This window comes from Alexandromys fortis, unplaced genomic scaffold (assembly GCF_014885135.2).
Source record: "Alexandromys fortis isolate MF-2015 unplaced genomic scaffold, M_Fortis_MF-2015_v1.1 scaffold_88, whole genome shotgun sequence".
Taxonomy (NCBI): domain Eukaryota; kingdom Metazoa; phylum Chordata; class Mammalia; order Rodentia; family Cricetidae; genus Alexandromys; species Alexandromys fortis.
The window spans coordinates 4,181,360-4,200,019 of record NW_026067961.1 but is presented as its reverse complement, the minus strand read 5'-3'; the positions used below and the strand labels follow the sequence as shown (position 1 = coordinate 4,200,019).

General features: G+C 48.5%; 1 protein-coding gene across 1 annotated transcript; it reads left to right on the top strand.

The window, feature by feature from the left end:
* The first annotated feature begins 11,037 nt into the window (after positions 1-11,037).
* Uts2 (urotensin 2) lies at positions 11,038-16,906 on the top strand. Its single transcript, XM_050153386.1, has 4 exons — positions 11,038-11,205; positions 13,220-13,330; positions 14,638-14,681; positions 16,793-16,906. Exons 1-4 carry the CDS (start codon positions 11,103-11,105, stop codon positions 16,904-16,906), a joined length of 372 nt encoding a protein of 123 aa, XP_050009343.1. The 5' UTR covers positions 11,038-11,102.
* The last annotated feature ends 1,754 nt before the right edge of the window (positions 16,907-18,660 follow it).

Sequence of the window (18,660 nt, the reverse complement as noted above, 5' to 3'; positions counted from 1 at the left end):
AAATTAAAGTTTCTACTTGAAAAGCAGATCAGATATTACCAAAAACTGTCAAACAAAAATCTGTTGCGGGAGGTCCTTCCGACCCTCCAACCAATAGCTGCTGTGATACCAACCCATTGGGGCGCGGTCTCTCTCCCTTTAAAAAAGCGGCTATTTCCTCTGCTCGCTCTCTTCACTTCCTGCTCCGCCGGAGACTAGACTCCCTTCCTGGTTGTGCAGATGGCGCAGCAAAATCTTAGAGCTCTCTAGGGCCCCAGAAAGATCTAGACAGTTCTGCTATCGGAGTTGTAGAGATAAGGAGAAGGTGCCGGTTCTCATCTGGACAAACCAGGAGTGATGAACCGATGTTACCAAGCTGCGCTACTAGACTGGCATAGGAACACTAACCAGGATAGCCCTGGTTAGTGGCTGCTTGGGGACAGAAGTCCTGGTTTGTCCAGAGGTAACTGACAATATTGTACACTGTAAATCTCTCCATTTGTCTGAACAGCCGACCTTGGAATTTCTGTCTGTGTGAAAAGTTTGGTTGCTCAAAGCTGGGGCCACGACACTGAATAAGCTGATGGGGTCTCTGTTGGGGCTGGTTCCCTTTTGTGCATTCGCCAGAAGCAGGCCTGTGCTATGTTCAGGAGCCTTATTCTTATTTATCTCTGAGTGCCGGAGTGATTTCTCTCAGGGAAGGCACATTCATTCTGTGACAGTGTAGAAAATGATACGAAGACATACTGATGGATTGCTTCTCGTCCCGGTTAGGGTTTCCGTTGCTTTGATGAAACACCATGACCAAAGCATCGTGGGTAGGGGAAGGGTTTATGTTAGCTTGCACCTCCAGGTTAACAGTCCGTCACTGAGGGAAATCAGGGCAGGAACTCCAACAGGGCAGAAACCTGGAGAGAGGAGCTGATGCAGAGGCCGTGGCAGGGCGCTGTTTACTGGCTTGCTTCCTCTGGCTCCTCTCAGTCCCCTTACAGAACCCAGGGCCACAAGCCCAGGGATGGCACCACCCACAAAGGGCTGGGCCCTCCCCCATCAATCACTAATTAAGAAAATTCCCCACAGCTGGATCTTCCAGGGGCTTAGTTAGGGTTTCCATTGCTGTGAAGAGACACCATGACCACAGCAACTCTTATAAAGGAAAACATGAAATTGGGGTGACTTACAGTTCAGAGGTTCAGTCCACTGTCATCATGGTGCGACATGGTGGCTTGCAGGCAGACGTGGTGCTGGAGAAATATCCTACGTGCTGGCTTACAGGCCACAGGGAGTGGTCTCCCTTACGGGGTTTAACTGGAGCATAGGAGACCGCAAAGCCCACCCCCACAGTGACACGCTTCCTCCAACAAACCAGGCCACACCTCCCATTGGTGCCCCTCCCTTTTGGGGCCATTTTTCTTTCAAACCACCACAGAGACGTCTTCTCAATTGAGGTTCCTTGCTTCCAGATGGCTCTAGCTTGTGTCATTTTGACACAAAACTAGTCAGGATGCTTCCCCAACTGAAAGACATAACCCTTAAGCAGCTCAGCGGAGCCCAGAAAGACCGGCCAGCCATCTGGGTCACGCTCACCAGCTCCATCAGTACAGATGACACCAGGCAAATAGACCTCGGCCAGCAAGGCAGCTCAGCAGGTGTGGCTACTCGCCTGCCACCCAACGATGCGAGCCCAAGGACCGCAGTTCAATCCTTAGGACCCTTGTCAAGGCAGAGGGGGAGACTTCTGACCTCCACACATGGGCCACAGCACACACCCACTCATACACACACTAATAGTAAATAAAAACAAATGCATACTATCAGTAAATCAACTAAGGTACTGAAAAATATTCAAATGGTCCCAGAGAATGGGGGGAGGGGATAATGGAGGAATAAGAAGAGTGTAGTTTAGGTGGTAGTGTATGCCCTCAGCATGCGCTTAGGTCCTGGGTTCAATTCCCAGCTCCACATACTACAACAAAACCAACCAAACAGTAGCAGGAATAGCAACAGCGGTGGGTGCTCGTGATCCCAGTTCTGGGGAAACAGGAACAGGGGGATCCCTGGAGCCTTCTGGCTGGCCGCCTAGCCGCCCTGACAAGTTTTAGGACAGTGAAAGACTCTCTCTCTCTCAAAAAAAAAAAAAATGTGTCTGAGTAATGATACCCAAAGTTGAAGTTGTCCACTGGACACACACACACACACACACACACACACACACACACAGAAACCAAGACCATTTCACCTGTGATCCTATCTGTCTAGATAAAAACAAGAGCACTGTTTGTTTTTTTGTCTTTTGTTTTTTTGTTTTTCGAGATAGGGTTTCTCTGTAGCTTTGGAGCCTGTCCTGGAACTAGCTCTTGTAGACCAGGCCTGGCCTCGAACTCCCAGAGATCTGCCTGCCTCTGCCTCCCGAGTGCTGGGATTAAAGGCGTGCACCACCACTGCCCAGCCAAGAGCACTGTTTGAACAGAAGAAATGGCTCCCCGTGGGGCTGAAGAGGTGGCTCAGCAGTTAAGAGCATTCTTTGTTCTTACAAAGACCCAGGTTCAGTTCCCAGCACCCACATGGTGGCTCATCTGTAATTCCAGTTCCAGGGGGCCTGGAATCTGACCTCTTCTGACTTCCTTGGGTTCCTGTACACACATGGTGCACATACACACAAGTACTCAAAAATAAGTCTTAAAAATGTTTTTAAAATGTCTCTCCACGTCTGATAACTTTTTTGCCAGCCACAGGCTGTAGCAGGTTCTCTTTGGCTTCTCAATAAAGTACTGTCTTCCTTTCATTTCTGATGACGTGTGAAATACCCCACCAGAGAGCAAGGTGGGGGAGAAAGGCCTTATTAGTTCGCGGTTCCAGTCTGTCACTTCAGGGAACTCACAGCAGCTGGTCACACGACAACCAGTCAAGAACAAGCAACGCACACTTGTGTACTTACTCATCAGCTTTTCTTACACAGCTGGGGCCCCAAACCAGGGAATGGGCCCGCCCACATTCAGCAGGGGGCTTCCCACACCAACAAATGCAATCAAGGCTATCCCTTCTGGGAAAGACACAGGCTGGTCTGATCTGGACAGTCCCTCACTGGGACTCTTTCCAGGAGATCCTAGGTTGTGTCCCATTGACAATTAAACCTGATGCTCAGATACCCTGGCTGGGGTCCAGAGGCTGGCACAGCAGGTAAAGGGACTTGGCACCAAGCCTAACAACTTGACTTTGAGCCCTGAAACTCTGAAACTCACATGGTGGGAGGAAAAGAACTGGATCTTCCTGGAAGTGGTCCTTGAACTATGATGGCACTGAGACAAGTTTATGCTTCTCCCCCAAATGAACAAATGAAATGTAAAAACAGAAAATAAAACCCCAAATCTGGCACACTTCCTCCAGCAAGTTTCATAACCAGACAGCGCCACCTGGTGGGAGACAGTGTTCAAACACATGACCCTATGAGGAACATTTCATATTCAAATCCTGACACCAGCCTAGTCACTGAGTTCCAGATTCAGTGACAGACCCTGACCCAAGAAAACAGGTTGCAGCCAGGCGTGGTGGTGGATGCCTTTAATTCAAGCACTTGGGAGGCGAGGTAGGTGGATCTCTGTGAGTTCGAGGCTAGCCTTGTCTACAGAGCAAGTTCTAGGATAGTTAGATCTGATACACAGAGAAACCCTGTCTCAAAAAAAGAAAGGAAGGAAGGAAGGAAGGAAGGAAGGAAGGAAGGAAGGAAGGAAGGAAGGAAGGAAGGAAGGAAGGAAAAAGAGAAACAACAAGTTGGACAGCACTGGAGAACCAATATCCAAAGTATCCTCTGGACTCCAACCCCTGCTCTCTCCTCCATCCCCGGTAGAATTATCATTAGACCACTGAAGTAGTCGGCTCCAGTGGCTGGGCCTCTTTACCAACAAATCTGTTTTCTCATAGCAACCGAGCAAAGCTTCTGGAGGGTGAAGTGTGAGATGCTGCTGGTTGGTCCTTCGTGGGCTCCGAAGGCCTCCTTGGCTTGATGATGGGTTCTTCCTCAGTGTACGCTCAGCTGTCCCTTTTGTCTGGCTCTTGATCTCCCTGCAAGGACACTATCCATCTCAGATCAGGGTCCACCTTAAAGGCCTCTCAGTTCAGGGTCTACCTTAAAGGCCTCAAATCAGGGTCCACCTTAAAGGACTGCTTTGGCTCAATCACCTCTTCAAAGACTCTCTCTCCAAACACCATCTTTTTGGGAGAGTCTGGGTTTTAGGGTCTTAACATATGGATTTTAGGGAATATATCTCAGCCCAACCCTTCTATTCCATTGCGTTACAGACAGGAAATAGCAACACATCATGAAACGGGGCTCGAGAGATGGATCAGTGGATGCTGTGGGTGCCATGCAAACACGAGGGTCTGAGCGAGGATCTCTAGCACCCATGCAAATGCCAGGCATGGTGGCATGCACCTAAAATCCCATGTCCGGGACAGGAGGACAGTGGCCAGATCGTCTAGCCAAACCAGTGAGCTCCGGGTTCAGAGAGAGACTATCGCAAACCTGAGTCTCAGAACATGCCCAACACTGGTCTCCGCCCTCCACACACGAGCAAACCCACGTGCACACACACCCATATGAGTGTGTACACACATCACATACACACACACACACACACTAATCACGAAAGGAAACAATGCAGGCGGTTGAGCCTCGGCACTCCTCCGAGTATTATTTGCGTGCGGCTGTGTTTTGATTTTTTCATTTCCGCTTAGCTCCCCAGCTGGCTCTCGGTCTCCTTTAATATCGATAATAGGACAATGCACTGGCGAAGCTGTACCAGCATCAGTGAGGTGACATTTTGAGTCATCAGATGAATCAAATCAATAACTAGAGCGGATGTTTACCGTTCGTCACCCTTCCTGTCCCCATGACGCGGGTAGGTGACACATCGACGCTGGATTCTGCCCAGACGCGGCACCGTCCCTTTGGCAGCCCACTGTTCTTTGTGAGGTGGCCTTCTGGGTCACAAGAATAGCTATAGATACCTCTCCTGAAAAAAAAAAAATGTCCCAAATTGAAGCGTCACCCCGCACATTCTTCCTAAAGCACCCCGTGGTGGCTCAGCATGTTAGAGGCTGATACTAGCACGCTTCCAGCAACCTCTGCACATGGACTAGGCTCTGTGAAAGAGCTCTGACCGTGGACCATGGCCGTCTGCTCCGGTGTGCTCATCTTTCTCGAGGTGATGGCTAGAGCCACCTGGTCTACTAGCAAAGAGCTGCTCTTTCTGGGTACACTGCAGTGGAGGGGCCCCTGACCCCAGGGCCTGTCTTTAGAAGGGACCAGTACACACTTCTACCTTCCAATATGGTCAAGGTCATACCAAAGTCAGCTGAACAGCTAATAGTCCTGCCCGGCCCAAGCCAGCATCTGTCCCTTGAGAAGTCGGGATGTTATCACAGCTCTGCACCCATTCCTAGGCTCTGGAGGAGGCATGTGATGCTTGCTATAGCCTGTTGCATCTTCCAGAACAGCATACTATAGCCTGAGGGGACCTCACACAGACAAGCGTTCCCTGTCTTGGAAGCTGCATAACCACATCCAAAGCGGCAATGCATTCAGTCCTGGGAGGGCTCAGGTCCTGCTCTGCAGACAACGGACTTCTTCTCCTACATCTTCACATGCACAGAATCCTCAAGTCTCTCTCTTTTTAAAAGAGGGCACCGATCATCCTCTGAGAATCCCAGCCTCCTGATCTGATCTCACACTGTTTCTCCTATGGCCCCCATTACACAGGGAGTTTCAACAGACATGCACGCAGGCTATGCTCAGAGCCCAGGGGCACCGGCATGAGATGCCCAAACTCCCCTGCTTAGAGGGAAAGCTTGAATGTGGCCTAGGCCATCTGTTTTACTCAAACAGGGTTGTGGGGGTGTGGACATCCTGACTAGATTGGGGAAGACAGGCTGGGCCTCTGGGGTTGGCTGTAAAGTTGGGAGTCCCCTAAGGATGCCCTTGTCAACTTGGCTCCCTCATGTCTGTGCTTGCCTGGCATCTGGAACTGAGCCCTTGTATGCTAGCCCAGTAAGATGTGGTAGAAGAGGGAGCGGGAGGAATGAAAGGGAGGGCACTAGGGGGAGGAATAATGAGAAAAATGACAATGATGCATATGTATGAAGCCGCCATGATGAAACACATTATTTTGTTTACTAACCTAAAGGATTCATTTAAAAAATCTTTTTATAAAGAGATGTGTGGGATTAGGGAGATGGCCCAGTGGTTAAGAATACTGGCTGCTTTTGGAGAGGACCTGGGTTCAGTTCCCAGCACCCATATGACAGCTCACAACCATTTGTGACTCCAGTCCTGGGGGACAGATGGCTTCTTCTGGCCTCTACAGGCACTCACTGGAAGGCACATGGCACACAGACAAACAGGCACACACATACACACAAAACAAGAATAGACAGACAGACAGATACACACACACACACACACACACACACACGTACTTACAGTCATCCTCCTGCCAAAACCCAGGGTGGATCCACAGACTTTACAAGTTATAGTCCTGAATGGACCCGCTCCCCATGAGCAACCATGGTGGATGTCATCCTGCCGACCTGTTTGTTTTGCTGTTGTTGTTTTTTGTTTGTTTCCTGAGACAAGGTTTCTCTGTAGCTTTGGAGCCTGTCCTGGAACTAGCTCTTGTAGATCAAGCTGGCCTTGAACTCAGAGATCCACCTGCCTCTGCCTCCCAAGTGCTGGGAATAAAGGCCTGTACCACCACCACCTGGCCAGGCAATGTGTTTCTAATCCCAGCACTGGGGGAGTAGGGGTGGACAGAGACAGACCTCTAGGGCTCACGGGTCATCTCATCAGCCAAATTGGTGAAGCCCAGGCCAGTGAGAGACTGTGTCAAAAAACAACATGGTTCCTAAGGAGTGACACCAGAGGCTGACCACTGGTCTCCACATGTGCACACACATGCATGTAAGAGAAGAGAATAGGGACAAGCAGAGAGGACAATCGTCGCATACACCAGGAAGCAGATGCTACCTGCCGTCAGCAGAAAGCAGCCCTACAATATGTTGGCCTCATCCGTCTCCGCGGCCCCATCAGTGGGGCTCTGACAGAGCAGCCCTACAGAAAAGTGTGTCAGTCCCGGAGCTGAGGCACTGCGGGCTTGCTTGGATCAAGAGAAGGTAGTGAACTTGAGCTTTGGCCTCAGTTTGTCTCAAGATGCCCTGTGACATCTCCAGCTTAAACTGCTGAGGATAAGATATAAGGGGAGAGAGGCTCAGTGGCTAGCCTGGGCTAGCTTCCAAGTGGGCAGTGAGGTCATTTCCTCAGTGAGGCTAGCAATAGGCTTTCAACAGTCGTGGCTGGGGTTAGAGTGATCATCACAGCGGGGAGCATGGGGGCGGGCAGGCAGGCATGGTGCTGGAGCAGCAGCTGAAGGCTCACATATGGTCTCTTAAGTTGCTGGTGGGTGTGTGTGTCTGGGCCTGGCGTGGATTTTTGAACCTGAAAGCAACTCTCCTCCCCTGCCCCGTGACACACCTCCTTCAATAAGGCCACCTCCCCTGCCCCATGACACACCTCCTTCAATAAGCCCACATCTCCCAATCCTTCCCTGTAGGCAGAGATGGCTCATTCATTTCCCAGCCGCCCAGACCTGAATAATCGCACAGAAAGGATACTAATCACAACACCATTTGGCCAATAGCTTAGGTGTATTTCTAGCTAGCTCTTATATCTTAAATTAACCCTTTTCTATTAATCTATTATATATTGCCACTGGGCTGTGGCTTACTGGTGTCGACATGTTATGCCTATGGTGGTTACATCGAGTCTCCCTGATTCTGCCTACTCTCTATCTCTGGTCAGATTTCCTGCCTGATTTACTCTGCCAAGCCATTGGCCGAAACAGCTTTATCAATCAGTCAGTAAAAGCAACACCTATACACAAGGATAATCCCACATCACGTCCTCGGTAGTTCCACCAGCTGGGAACTAAACACTCAAGTATATGATGAGCTTACAGGGCCATTCTAACCAGGCTACAGGTTTCAGTTGAAAGGGACACACACAGATGCCAAGCACTGTGCTAGCGAGCTAAAGGATCAGACATTAACGGTGCTTAGGCACTTGCTGTGTGTGAGGAGAGGGCAGACACCTGGGATAACTATCATCTGTGTGGATCATAGCTCCAGGAAGCAAAACACAACAGAGCATGACATGGACCATGGCCATGACAAACTGAAAATGTATGGAGGGAGGTGAGAACACAGGAGATGCCAACTTACAAATTTGAGCAAGTTTTTCCATTAAGAATGTAGAGTTAGGGCTGGAGAGATGGCTCTGTGGGTAAGCGCTTACAAGACAAGTATGAGGTCCTGAGTTCATATTCTCATAAAAAGTTGGGTGCAATTGCCATACCTGTAACCCCAATGCTGGGTGGATCACATTAGAAGGTAATGGAGGCGGAGACAGGAGGATCCCTGGAGCTTGCTGCCCAGTTAGTCCAGGTGATTGCTGAGTTCCCCAGGGTGTGAAGAGCTGTTGAGGATGGTACCTAATGTTGACCCCTGACCTCTCCATGTTCATTCAGGGACATATGCACAGCTCCCTTCACATGTGAATACACATATGTGTAACATGCACACACAGCATGAGGATGAGAAACACAGATTGCAATTTTAAATAAAGTCTGCTCATTAAACGAACGAGTTAGCTCTATAGCTGTCTGGGGGACAGCGCTTTGGGCAAAGGGAATAACCAGTAACCAGCTACCTGAAATACAACCCTACAACGACTTACCAGTTGTTATGCATCGACAGTCCCTGTGTGTCGGTAGCCTATGACTTTGTTTTGCGGCAAGGTCTTGCTTTGAGGTCCAGCATGGCAGGGTCCCTTGCCACCATCTCCCCAACGCTGGGACTGCAGGTTTGCACCACTGCACCTGGGCCACAACTCACGTTGTTCCAACTCTACCTGAGGAAGTTCCGATAAACATCTGCTCCCACCCACCGCAGACCAAAGCTGCGGTTCCACAGAAGCTAAACCTGGCAAACCAATGAATTTATTGGGCTTATAGCACATGAGTGAGGGATGGCAAACAGGAGCCCCATCAGTGACGAGACTCACCCCATGATAGGTGGAGTCCTCCAGTTAACCTCTGCGCTCTAGGTGTTAAGTGCTTCCTGAGACTGTGCACAGCTGAGACCGCCTACAGCTGCCCAGAGTCGGTCAGCTGGTGGGGGGGGGGGGAGCTGGTGGGAGGAGCAGCTTGTGAGGGGGCAGGGCGAGTGGGCTAGTGGTCGAATGGTCCCGGCCACTTTCCGTGAGACCTTCTTGAGGGATAAGGGTCTCTGAGGAAGGCTCAGAGGACAGCATCTACAGTCACACACCAACTGCGGGGGCTGGCTGAGAGCTCAGAGCACTTCCGGGACAAGGTGACACTGTTATTGACAACCTATTGAAGGAGGATGCTAATTTTCACTGAGGACTAGGCCTTCCCTAGTAACTTAATTAGGCCAAGCAGTAAAACTGTCAGGAGGACCCCTGAGTCACCAGGGTATGACAAAGCTTGGCAAGCCACCAGCCTCTGGGGGAGGGAGAAGGTGACTTCACTGCTTCCTCACACAATTGTCCTCAAGGGTCACCAAAGACCCCTAGACTGGTCGGCCTGTTCCCCACCTGTTGGCAATGGCAGAACATGAATGATTTACATGAACATGTGCACAGATTTCATACATGCAAACACATCCATCATAGACTTTTAGTTTAGTTTTTACTTTTTAAAGACAGGGTTTTTCTGTGTTGCTCTGACTGTCCTGGAACTTGCTCTGTAGACCAGGCTGGCCTCGAACTCAGAGATCTGCCTGCGTCAGCCTCCTGAGTGTTGGGATGAAGGGCGTGGGACTCCATGCCTGACTCCAGCATAGACTTTTAAAAAGATGTACAAACCTTAGACTTCTGATGCCCGTCTCCATCTCCCAAGACTGAACTCAGGCCTCATGCAGCAAACACTCCCGACGAGGTGCACCCCTAGCCTACGGCACAGCGCTTTAGGAAAAGAAAATCAAATTTTCCCAAGACAACTACTTTCGGCTTCATAATAGTCCATACTGACCCCATAGGGCACATCTTAGGTTGACGGTCTCCTACTCTCATTTCCCTGTAAACCTATCATCTAACTTACAGACTCAACTGGGGCTTGGGGTGTAAATTTGGTACCTGTAGGTTGAATGAAGACTCAGGGACGTAGACCAGACTGGCCTTAAATTCAGGATTCTCTTGCCTCAGCCTGTGGCATGTTGGACCACAGCTGTCTGCTACTACTACTACTGCTACTACTACGCACACACACACGCACACACACGCACGCACACACACACGCACGCGCACGCACACACACACACACACACACACGCACACACAGAACTGAGGTGATAAGAACTAACTGCTAACAGCACCACTTTGCTGAGCTGAGCTGACTCTGCCCAGGCTTGCTCCTGGCCAGGCAGCTTGGAGACGTACTTCAGTCCTTCTTAATCGTATCGGCCCACTCTAAGGAAATCTTGCTCTGAAGACTCGAGTGCTTGGGATCTTACAGGAAGCCAAGTCCATACGCTGGACTTGAGCTTCAAGCCAAGCTGTGCCTGCTATGCGTCTTTGCTGTTTCAGACGGGTTTAACACAACGTGACAACTCATCTATTCACAAGTGGAAGCTTTTTTTTTTTCTTTAAAAAGGAAGCAGACTTATTTCACATCATACCCCACATCACTTCTTCTACTACTCATAAATCTCTGTCCTTCTGCCTTGGCCGCATCATGTCTGCCCCTGTCTTTCACTTGTGATTTATAGCTGAGTTTCTTATGTTGCCAGATTTATAAACTTTGCAGGGCTTCCAGAATGCCCACTTTGTACACCAGTCCACAAGCCGGTAAATTTATTGTCTATGAATTGCTACTTTGAAAAATTACATCAATGCAAATTGATTGGCTTTTAGCCTCCCTAGCCAATAAATTCATTTTATTTTTTTGGAGGGGACATCTGAGGTCACAGGATGATAGATAAAACGGGCAATCCCTCAACGAGGAGAGTCGGAAGTTCTCCTGAGCAGACGCCCGGCAGGACTTCTCTCCATAGTCATGGATAGACTGGCCTTCTGCTGCCTGCTCTTCGTGGGACTCCTGAACCCACTCCTGTCCCTTCCCGTCCCTGACATGAAGGAGAAGGCTCCTCAGCGTCCAGGTGAGGTGACTGTGTTTATCAGTCTAGGTGGCACTCAGGAGGAGGGAAGGGATTCCGGCTAAAAGGCTCTTCTGTAAGCGTAGCCATGAAGAGAGAACCAGGGGGCTCTTACTGTGTGTCTTAGATCTAGCAATGGGTACAGTCTTCTCTAAACACAGGCAGGTAGCATTGCTTATTTCATGTCACAAATGTAACTCAAAATTTCATAGTGGTCAGCTTTTGTTTATAAACATTGGACTGAGTTTAGAACATTACCTTCAATTTTGAGAGGACTGGTTGAGGGTAGGAGTGGTTTCTCCAGCTACAGACTAATAGGGTCCTTATTCTGTCATGAGGATTAGAGAGCAATAATCTGTGTTGTATGAAACAAAATGACTTAGTTAAGCATAGTGGCTGCTGAAGCTGGGGACTCACAGACAGCCAAGCATGTTTATGTTTTCTTTTTGACTTAATGTTCTACTTAAGTCCAAGTTAAACTAAAAAAAAAAAAATTAGAAATTTTTACCACAACCCCTTAATTTGGCATTAGGTTGTGTATTATATTCCATAAATATTTAACTGGATTTAATACTTGTTTTGGCTACTCAAAACAATTTCCTTTATGCTCATCGTGTGTGCATGCACACACCATGGCGGTCAGAGGACTTGAAGGAGCTGGTTCGCTAGTATGTGGGAAGGCTTGGTGGTAACACTGTCCTCCCTGGGGCCAGCTTGCTGCTTTTGGGTCCTTTCAGACATTTTCTTAAGTGGGTTCTCTTCCAAGCCACTGCTGTTACACTTCCTAGTCTGCGCCGCCCTCCCGCCAGCATTCTCATCGTGTTTGAGCATCACTCACATTCTGCCAATCATCTGCTGGCATCACTGAATCCACACTGGCACTTAGCCTGTTGGTCAAAACCAGGCAGGAACCAATCCTGCTATTTTAAAAGGGCCAGCACACACCGCCAAAAGAAATCAGGATGTTCAGGTGCTGACGGCGCTTCAAACGTCTACAATAAAAAAGCTGAAATGAGGGCAGCCTCTTACTCACAGTCCCAACAGGTGGAAACTTAGCGGTTTTTGTCAGAATGCTCCCTTGGGTTCGTCCCTCCGCAAATGCCCTCCAGCACAGACATTTGCACGTTATCAAAGTCTGCAGGTGACCATTGGCATTCTCCAGGAGTACCGTGAGTGCACCTGGCTGCCGTTAAAACGCTTTGTTCCTTGTCTTCCCATCAAGGTTGCAGATGAAGTCAGCCTGCAGCATCCAATGTCATGTATGGCTTTCCGATCAGACTCCCAGAGCAGCTCAACCTGCTGGCACCTGCGCAAGACATGTCCCACTGCCAGCCTCTGCCGGTCACATACATCTTGCACGCACTTAGCATACACAACCAGAACATTTAGCACACACCCTGTGCAGAAAGCACACCTCATACCTGCTCTCACTCCTCACACCCATTTGCCACACGTTGCATGCACTTGCCCTCACACCACACACCCACACAGCTTGCACAGAGCACATGCGCCAAGGATACTTGCCATGCATCCCTTACATGTGTGTATCACGTTTCCCTCACTTATACACACCCCATGCACGCCGGGTGTCGGTCACACCTCACACCGAAGTCACAATGCAGCATCTGAAGCCTCAAGTGAATCCCCGCTGCGAGGTGCAGCGGAGGTGCCGCCCTCCTTTTCTGTCTCCCACTCACAGGCCTCAGAAGTACGGGGATAAATGGAGATGATGTACCCAATTAGACTTCCTGAGCCAAACTGGCATTGTGGTCCCCTCCTGCTCAAGGCAGGTGGTAGGGTGGCCACGATGGCGGGATGGGTGGGCCACATGTTCCTCACTTCTGGACTCCCGCTGGCTTGTGTAGCACCTTTATTTCTGCTAAATGCCACCGAGACAGATAACTAATTCCTCACTTGGAGTTCCGGCATCCACCTCCCCGTCCTGGTACTCACCAAAGACAGGGAAGAGAGATGGCTACGTGAAGGCCAGGGCTACTTGTCTGTCTCTACCCCACAGTGCTTGAAGAAGATGCTCGGCTGACTCTGGAGGAGCTGGAGAGGGTTGCCCTCCTGCAGACGCTGCGACAGACAGTGGGCACAGAGGCAGGTGGAGGCCTTAGCGAAGCAGGTAAAGGCATTCTTGGGCTTGTGGGTGGATTCCATAGCTACGAAAGTTGTCTATTCTAGCTATCAGAGAAAGCTCTACAAAGCTCAACTATATGAAATTTCCTAAAACTCTTCTTAGTCATCCTCCATCATCTGTCCACTATCCTCTGTCCACCCCTCCAGCTTCAGCAAGTGCTTGCAAGCCCAGCTCCCCAGGCTGGGCGGAACTCTTTTCATATGGACTGTTTAAGTGCCACCGAGACCAACTGTAAATCTCTGTGTCCCACTTACTACCATCTTCACAAACCATTTAATCTCTCCGTATCTCAGATTCTGAGTCTGAACACAAGAATGCTAAGGACAGTCTATACCAGGCATGATGGTGCACACACACCTGTAATCTCAGGACTTAGGGGCTGAGGCAGGTTTGGGAGTTTGAGACAAGTCTAGACCACATAATATGATTTTATATATCTAGCCCAAACTAAATCAACAACAGCAAAAAAAAATTGACTTCTTGGGGTGACTTTGAAAAATCAATGCAAAAAAAAAAATGCAAGTAAAATGTTTAGCAGGTCAGAGAGATGAGTAAGGCCAGACATGGTGACTCACACCTGTGAGCCCATGAGTCTGCAGATAGCCTGAGACCCCATTCGACAAACGACGCCTGATGGAAATGATGACAGACTTGACCGTTTTCTCCACACACTGATCCAGTGCTCAGAACGCCTGGGCACAATACGGAGCATCTTTAAGTAAACGCTCTGACGGGCAGTCCAACTGTGTTTCTGACAAACTAGGAATGGTTAATGAGAAAAACAAAATGCTGAGGTCAGGCTCCTTGCCTGCGTTCAAGTTCACATTGCCTCAGAGCGGACAGGACTGGAAACTACACATAATTTAGAGATGTTATATTTTTTTCTTCTTTCCATGTGTGCTGTGCATGTATTGTGTGGGTCCATGTGAGGGTGGTGGGGGGCAGAGTTGGGTGTTTTCCCTAGCTCTCTCTTCATTGACTGAAGCCTGTCTCCAGCTGTGTTAGCTCGCCAGCCTGTCTTTACCTCCCAAATGTCTAAGGGATCAAGGTGGCCTCCATGCTCACCCAGCTGTGATATGGGTTCTGGGGACCTGGACTCTGGTCCTCCTCAAGCCTGTGCAACTGGTGCATTATGGGCCACCTCCCCAGCCCTGGAATCTTAGATTTCGTAGGTTTTAAAATAAGCATGGCTGCTGGGTGTAGTGGTAAGGCTGCTGGGTCTCTGTGAGGCCGGCTTGGTCTGCGCAGTGCGTCCTTGCTTTAAAAAGAGAAACTGTCAAACTGTTTTCCAGATCCCAGTGATGATACTCCCACCCCACGGGGAAGCTTGAGAAAGGTAAGAAACTCTGGTTTTTGAGGGAGAAAGGCTGACGTTCTCATAACCAATTTACACAGAACCCTTAATTCAAGCGTGTTCTTGGTGGAAATCACATCTTATAGTGATTGGCCAGTATTCTTCCAAAATGTTTTTTTTTTTTCTAAACTGTTCCATAGACTGTATGACTGTAACAAGCGCCTGTTCCAGGTGAAGGGCAGTGGCCTGTAAGGGAAAGGAACAGCAGGGACCAATAAGCAGTCAGTGTGGGGCACCACAAGGCACCATGGGAAGGGAATGGAATGAGGATGTGGTCCTGTCCCTGCGATGCAAAGGCTGGGGTGTGGTGTGAGTGACAGGACACACATAGATGGTGTGGAGTGAGTGGGGACCACTGTATGCTTTCCAAGGGGTCTCTCCAGGGACCTTGCCTTCTGCCCTGACAATGTTTATGACTATGTAAATGTCTCCTGAGAAATCATGACATCAGCACTCATGGATCTGGACCAGGGACACCTCTACTGTTGTAATAGCCACCAGCGTTCTGACAGCAACCGCCCTGACATGAGATCCCAGAGACAGAGAAGCCAGTCCAGTTAGTGTTACTATTGCTGTGATCAAACTCCATGACCAAAGCAACCTGGGGAGGAACCGGTTGATTTGGTTCACACTTCCACATCACTGTTCAACACTGAAGAAAGTCAGGGCAGGAACTCAAACAGGGCAGGAGCCTGGAGGCAGGAGCTGAGGCAGAGGTCATGGAGGGGAGCTGTTTGCTGGTTTGAACTCATGGCTTGCTCAGCCTGTTCTCTTATAGAAGCCAGGACCACCAGCCCAGGGCTGGCATCACCCTTAATGGGCTGGGTCCTCCCCCACCAATCGCTAATTAAGGAAACGCCTCACAGGCTTGTCTACAGCTAGATCTTAAGGAGGCGTCTTCTCAATTGAGGCTCCCGCCTAACTGATGACTCTAGCTTGTGTCAAGCTGACATAAAACAATCCAGTACAAGGATTATTCCTAAGGCCTAAAACCATATATGTAGGTTGTGCCCACTTTATTCTAGAATAAAAAGAAAACTATGGCATGGCTCAACCCTTAAAAGAAGCCAGTTTTAACAGGTAAGATCTATGTGACAATGAAGGTTAAGAGTCCAGAACTAATCACCAACAGAAGCCAACACAGAATGGTCACTGAGTGTTGGCAGAGGCTGCTCATTTGCTTCCCAGCCATCCAGACTGGAAATAATCAAGCAGAGACTGTATTAATTAAATGATTTGCTTGGCCAATTAGCTCTACTGGCTAACTCTTACATCTTAAATTAACCCATTTCTATTAATCTGTGTATCTGCTTGATGGTTTGTTCTTCTTTAAGCAGCTTCAGCAGTCATTTTTCTGTGGGTCCTGCATGACCAGTTCATAGAGCAAACCATCAAGCAGTCCAGGCAAGAGCAGTTTCTTGCCCAAATGGCTGATAAATCCATAAGGAGCCTCTTTGATACCCGTTATCCTCTTAAAGTAGACTGGTGCTGCCAGGAGCAGATGTGTCTCATTGTCATGAAAAGTCTTTAGTTCTTAAAACATTTTAAATTCCATATTCCATACGTCTTTGAAAGGTTTGCTGAGATTATTTATATAACTGAAATATATCTCTATATATCTAGAAAACTTAACTGACTACGAGCTTGACTATTATAGATGATTATCTATTAACCTGTATTTCTTAATTATACACTACGTTTTTAAATGAGCTGAACAAACACAATACCTTGATTAAGAGCAGCAACATACATATAACAAAATTGACTTTAAATTTGTATCAATAAATCAAGATCCATACCAAAACAAATCTCTGTAACTGAGAGGATAGGGGAACTCTAGCAACCACAGGGTTAAGAAGAGAGAGAGAGAGAGACAGAGAGAGAGAGAGAGACAGAGAGAGAGAGACAGAGAGAGAGACAGAGAGAGACAGAGAGAGACAGAGAGAGAGAGAGAGACAGAGAGAGAGAGAGAGACAGAGAGACAGAGAGAGAGAGAGAGAGAGAGAGAGAGAGAGAGAGAATGCGCGAGAGCGCGCACACGCTCCGAGGAGCCCCCATGAGGGTTACTTATTGTTCTGAACTTTGGGTTTCAGGCTTTATCTGGACAAGATTCTAACACTGTACTGAGTCGTCTTTTGGCAAGAACCAGGAAACAACATAAGCAACATGGGACTGTCTCGGAGTGCTTCTGGAAATACTGCATTTGAAGAGATATGAGCATCAATTTATTTCATCAGAACCACCACTTTAGAAAACTAAACAAGGAAGATGCCTGAAGAAAAATCTGGCTAACTACCCCATTTCTTCATTATTATGAGAAACAAATCCTCTATGTTTCACAAGTATCACACGTGGTCAAGTTTACTTAAATAAACATCCTGAAAATCTATAACCTGTATTTCTCCCCATTATCCTTAGTATTTCCTGGAAATCTACAAGTTAGGCTGGAGGTGTAGCTCAGTGGCAGACAGCTTACCTAACATGAGCTCTCTGTTCCATCCTGGGCACTGCAAAAATGTCTAAGTAAAGCAATAAACTCTCCTAAATGAGTACAATGCATTTTGGTCGTATACAACCTTTCCTCTCCACCTTCAACTCCAGCAGTGCCCCTCCCCCTTACTTCTAAAATGCACCACGTCTCTTATTTGGCCTGGGGGGGTGGGGCTCACTGGTAGAGCTCTTACCTAGCAAGTGTGAGGCCCTGGGTTTTACTACAAATGCAAAACACAAAGCACCACACACTCAGAACAACTGACACCAATAGACCAGTTATTAGCAAAGCAATAAACGAAGTCAGGTGATGGTGGCGCAAGCCTTTCATCCCAGCACTCAGAAGGCAGAGGCAGACAGATCTCTGTGAGTTCTAGGCCAGCCTGATCTTCAGAGTGAGTTCTAAGGCAGGCTCCAAAGCTACAGAGAAACGCTGCCTCTGGGGGAAAAAAGAAAAGCAGAAGCACACAGCACGGAGTAAGAAGAAAAAGGCACCAAGATTTATCCAAAAGTGTCTCAAGTCATAAATGATTCAAAAATAAATTACTTTGTTATGACATCTTCTCAACCGTTAAAAATGAATATATGACTATATAAGTTGCAGATGTCATCACATCCAGCGTCTATTGTGTTGAGGATGGGATCCAGGGTTCCACGCTCATGAACCAAGCACTCTGCCACGTCTCAGGAAGGCAGTACCTTAGCTTGAAAAACTCAAGCTCTAACGCAAAGGCACCTGGAGTGGGGCCTGGGCGATGGTCTGAACTGTTGCCTGTGAGGAAGCCTGTATGCGGATTCCCACTTTTAGTAGGTCGCAGTACTGAGCACTTGAAAGCTTCCCTGCTCTCAACCTCTGTGAGTCAAGGTCATGGCTGACTCACACTAAGTACTGAAACTCACTCCCACTTCAGCCACTAGAGGCAAACACCCTGCATTCTTAGAGGGGATGCAGGGGTTCGGGTGTGCAATGGAATCAGTAGACCCACATATGTGCAAACACACTAGCATTCCATGTACGACTGTGGCAGTCTGGAGAGCTTCAGATCTGCCATCATGGGACACTACGTCAATGTGTCAGCAAACATCACCAATGCCTTCAAACACAGCTCTGACAAACCTTTCCTAATCTAGACATCAGCCACAGCTTGGTAGGGAAAGCAGGCATGTAGACTCAATTCTGAAATCAAGAATAAGAATTACGGTTCTCCAATCTAAGTATCAAACTAGTTCTAGCTCCCTACTGGCGACCCCCAAAAGCCTAAATGGTTTCTAGTGTACTAACATAATCTAAAAGTCATCAGGAGGTGCAGTGACTTGGGGTGATTTTCATGATGGATCCCTAAGCTCATCCCTCAGCAGCCTACCCTGCACCATGGGCTGCCATGAAGGGAAGAGGGGGCATCCGGGGGCAGAGGCTGTAAACACTGGCTATGTTTGTCTTGCTGTTGTTATCAGTGGAAGGAACACATGA